Genomic DNA, 4,578 nt, shown 5'->3' on the forward strand with positions numbered 1-4,578 from the left:
TGTTGGCATCTGGTTTCTGATCTCATTATGTTGTGGTCGACCAATCCAGCCCTCGGGCCCGGTCCTCGGATTTAAATCTGATTGGCCGAGAGCACATTTTGGGTTGGTGCTTAGAGCTCGACGGGGCGGTTTCAAGGATCCCTTTTTTGGGGGGCTGAAGAGAGGGCGGGGCCGCCAGCGGGGGCCCCCTTGAAACCGACTAATTGGGATCGGAGAGGCCGAGGTGAGGGCTGCAGGAGGCACAAAGAAGTCGCTGGGTGCAGAAGGGAGGGGAGAGGGGGAGCTGAGAGGCGAGAGGAGGAGGAAGAGGAGAGAGAGCAGCGGCGCGCGGTGTCTCCGGCGACTCAGTCCGACCGCGGCGAGCAAGCGGGCAGGCGCACCGCCCCCTCCCCCGCCCGGCCTCCCCAACTCTGCGGCCGCGAGCAAAGTTTGCAGAGAGGCGCGGGAGGCGGCAGCCGCAGCGAGGAGGCGGCGGGGAAGGAGCGCAGTCTCCAGGTTGGGGGCGGGGGCGGGGGGGCGCCAAGGAGCCGGGTGGGGGGCGGCGGCCAGCATGCGGCCCCGCAGCGCCCTGCCCCGCCTGCTGCTGCCGCTGCTGCTGCTGCCCGCCGCCGGGCCGGCCCAGTTCCACGGGGAGAAGGGCATCTCCATCCCGGACCACGGCTTCTGCCAGCCCATCTCCATCCCGCTGTGCACGGACATCGCCTACAACCAGACCATCATGCCCAACCTTCTGGGCCACACGAACCAGGAGGACGCAGGCCTGGAGGTGCACCAGTTCTATCCGCTGGTGAAGGTGCAGTGCTCGCCTGAACTGCGCTTCTTCTTGTGCTCCATGTACGCACCCGTGTGCACCGTGCTGGAACAGGCCATCCCGCCGTGCCGCTCTATCTGTGAGCGCGCGCGCCAGGGCTGCGAAGCGCTCATGAACAAGTTCGGTTTTCAGTGGCCCGAGCGCCTGCGCTGCGAGCACTTCCCGCGTCACGGCGCCGAGCAGATCTGCGTGGGCCAGAACCACTCCGAGGACGGAGCGCCCGCGCTACTCACCACTGCGCCGCCGCCGGGACTGCAGCCGGGTGCCGGGGGCACCCCGGGTGGTCCGGGCGGCGGCGGTGCTCCCCCGCGCTACGCCACGCTGGAGCACCCCTTCCACTGCCCGCGCGTCCTCAAGGTGCCATCCTATCTCAGCTACAAGTTTCTGGGCGAGCGTGATTGTGCTGCGCCCTGCGAACCCGCGCGGCCCGATGGTTCCATGTTCTTCTCACAGGAGGAGACACGTTTCGCGCGCCTCTGGATCCTCACCTGGTCGGTGTTGTGCTGCGCCTCCACCTTCTTCACTGTCACCACGTACTTGGTAGACATGCAGCGCTTCCGCTACCCAGAGCGGCCTATCATTTTTCTATCGGGCTGCTACACCATGGTGTCGGTGGCCTACATCGCCGGCTTCGTGCTCCAGGAGCGCGTAGTGTGCAACGAGCGCTTCTCCGAGGACGGTTACCGCACGGTGGTGCAGGGCACCAAGAAGGAGGGCTGCACCATCCTCTTCATGATGCTCTACTTCTTCAGCATGGCCAGCTCCATCTGGTGGGTCATCCTGTCGCTCACCTGGTTCCTGGCAGCCGGCATGAAGTGGGGCCACGAGGCCATCGAGGCCAACTCTCAGTACTTCCACCTGGCCGCCTGGGCCGTGCCGGCCGTCAAGACCATCACCATCCTGGCCATGGGCCAGATCGACGGCGACCTGCTGAGCGGCGTGTGCTTCGTGGGCCTCAACAGCCTGGACCCGCTGCGGGGCTTTGTGCTAGCGCCGCTCTTCGTGTACCTGTTCATTGGCACGTCCTTCCTCCTGGCCGGCTTCGTGTCGCTCTTCCGCATCCGCACCATCATGAAGCACGACGGCACCAAGACCGAAAAGCTGGAGCGGCTCATGGTGCGCATCGGCGTCTTCTCCGTGCTCTACACAGTGCCCGCCACCATAGTCATCGCTTGCTACTTCTACGAGCAGGCCTTCCGCGAGCACTGGGAGCGCTCGTGGGTGAGCCAGCACTGCAAGAGCCTGGCCATCCCGTGCCCGGCGCACTACACGCCGCGCATGTCGCCCGACTTCACGGTCTACATGATCAAATACCTCATGACGCTCATCGTGGGCATCACGTCGGGCTTCTGGATCTGGTCGGGCAAGACGCTGCACTCGTGGAGGAAATTCTACACTCGCCTCACCAACAGCCGGCACGGTGAGACCACCGTGTGAGGGGCGCCCCCAGGCCGGAACCGCGCGGCGCGGCCCTCCGCCAGGGGTGGGGCCCCTACAGACTCCGTATTTTATTTTTTTAAATAAAAAACGATCGAAACCATTTCACTTTTAGGTTGCTTTTTAAAAGAGAACTCTCTGCCCAACACCCCCACAAGGTTTGTAATTAAAACTGTAAATAGTCTTTGTAAATTTAATTATATATATTTTCTATTTAAAAGAAAAAAGAAAAAAAACACGGGTGTGGGCGCCAGGGCTAAAGAATGAGGTGTGTGTGTGTTGGGGAGTGTAGTTGGGGGGAGGGTTCTCTTTCTTAAGTGCCCTTCAAAACTCGCCCCACTTTTGGAGTTTTTTGGTGGTATGGCAGGGCTGGGCCTGCTGGGAGAGGCACCCAGCCTGAGCGCTGTTTTTGTTGGCTTTGAGTCGTTAGGAGTTTGTTCCATTCAACTAATATAAAAGCCAAATTTGTGAGCCTCCTCTCTGACGCTGGGCCTGTGGAAGCTGTTGGATATTTTTGAACAGGACTTGGATTCGTTTTGTTTCCTTCCCCCTTTTCTTTCCCTGCTCATTTGTCCTGTCTTCTTCACTCACTCTTTGGAAAAGTCCCAACTGAGATGAAGATGTGGAAAAAAAATCGGGGTCGGGGTGTGCTGGTGGGGAGAGGGCAGAGATCCGGTGAGGAATGGCTTCCACCCCCTGGCCCACTCCCCTGCCGGCTGGAAGATCTTTCTCCTCTCTGGCTTCTCTTCTTTTCAATTCACTGCACCAAGTGCTTCCAGTGGCCCGAAAATGCTTTTTGAAGTGTGTTTTGAAACAGCCTCCACCAACACACACCCCACCAGGAGTACTGATCCTGCCTCCCTGCATGTCTAGGGGAAGCATTCGCCTTTGAGCAGTTGCTTGCAAATCTGGGGAGTTTGAGACCTCTTAGCATCTCTTCCCTTCTTTCCCTGCAGTCTGTTCACCCCCACAGCCAAAAATCTCTGGCGTTCAGGTTAGCAGTTTCTGGGTTGGTTTGTGTGGGTTTTTGTTGTTGTTTGGGGCTTATTTTTTTCAAAAAGTGATAAAGACGGGTGGGTTGGAGGGAGGGGACTGATGGGCTGGTGGGCTTTTTAGTTTTCCTTTGACAAAAAGACTGATTTATTTAAAACTTGTCCAGCAAAAAATGAAAAAAAAAAAAAAAGGTGGTTATCTTTGCTTTAGAAGTCTCTGGACAGGCCCTTTGTGGCTGTGGGGGTGGGTTGAGTGTTTACATGACATTCTATATCACAAGATTGATAGGATGTTTAAAGCAGATGTTTCTTATCTTCCCCTGAGCCTCTACAAATAAAGTCAAGACTTTTCTTTTTTTGAGATGGAGTCTCACTCTGTCGCCCAGGCTGGAGTGCAGTGGTGCGATCTTGGCTCACGGCAACCTTCACTGCAGCGTTTCTCCTGTCTCAGCCTCCCAGGTAGCTGGGACTACAGGCGCGCGCCACCACTCCTTGCTAATTTTTGTATTTTTAGTAGAGACAGGGTTTCACCATATTGGCCAGGCTGGTCTCGAACTCCTGACCTCGTTATCTGCCTGCCTGGGCCTCCCAAAGTGCTGGGATTACAGGCATGAGCCACAGTGCCTGGCCTGTCAAGACTTCTCTTAAGTTAACTTCCTGAGAAGTGATGTCTAAAAGTATCTTTGCTGGTGTAAGAACTCCAGTTTCCAACACATATTATTTCCCTCAACTATTTGGAATATTTTAGAATTTTAATTCCAAAGGATTGGTTTGAATACAAGAATACCACATAACTCAGTTTTTGCCATCTCCCGTTTCTTAACAGTGTAAATTAAAAGCTAATAATCATAATAATAAAGTGCATTTAATTATCTTCGAGAGATCTATCCTTTTAATTGTATTTAACAGGGTTGTAACATTTTATTAGTTTAACCAAACCACACCTCCTCCTCCCCTCTCCCCCTTACCTACTTGGTTGGGGGTGGGGCAGAGAAGAGTGCTCCCAGCCCTGGACCTTGCTTTCTTAGCTAAATGGTGATGGGAGAAATGGTGCCTTACCACCCTTTGTTGGCTGTCTTCCGGACAAGGGAGAAAGTAAGTTAGAACCCGTACTTCGAAGTGTTTGCTTGTGTTAGTTTATGTTGGGGGAGGGGAACTGGAAATGTTTGGTGGTAATTGAAGTCATATGTGGGGCTTTGTTTGGAATTGTATGAAGCCTGTGGATTTCAGCAGCGCCCCCTCCCAAAAATATATAATTTCCCCCCAAATCATCTGTGTCAGTGGCTAGTTAAAGCTAGCTTTTTATCAAATGATGACGAGTGTGAGATCTCAACATGA

General features: G+C 55.2%; 1 protein-coding gene across 1 annotated transcript; it reads left to right on the forward strand.

Moving 5' to 3' along the window:
• The first annotated feature begins 280 nt into the window (after positions 1-280).
• On the forward strand, positions 281-4,119 carry FZD2 (frizzled class receptor 2). Its single transcript, XM_032163863.3, has one exon. It carries the CDS (start codon positions 551-553, stop codon positions 2,246-2,248), a length of 1,698 nt encoding a protein of 565 aa, XP_032019754.1. The 5' UTR covers positions 281-550; the 3' UTR covers positions 2,249-4,119.
• The last annotated feature ends 459 nt before the right edge of the window (positions 4,120-4,578 follow it).

This window comes from Hylobates moloch, unplaced genomic scaffold (assembly GCF_009828535.3).
Source record: "Hylobates moloch isolate HMO894 unplaced genomic scaffold, HMol_V3 SCAFFOLD_10, whole genome shotgun sequence".
In the NCBI taxonomy this organism is placed as follows: Eukaryota; Metazoa; Chordata; class Mammalia; order Primates; family Hylobatidae; genus Hylobates; species Hylobates moloch.

What these genes read in the sequence shown, in the direction of transcription:
- FZD2 (XM_032163863.3), top strand. Translation starts at nt 551, where the DNA reads ATGCGGCCCCGCAGCGCCCTGCCCCGCCTGCTGCTGCCGCTGCTGCTG.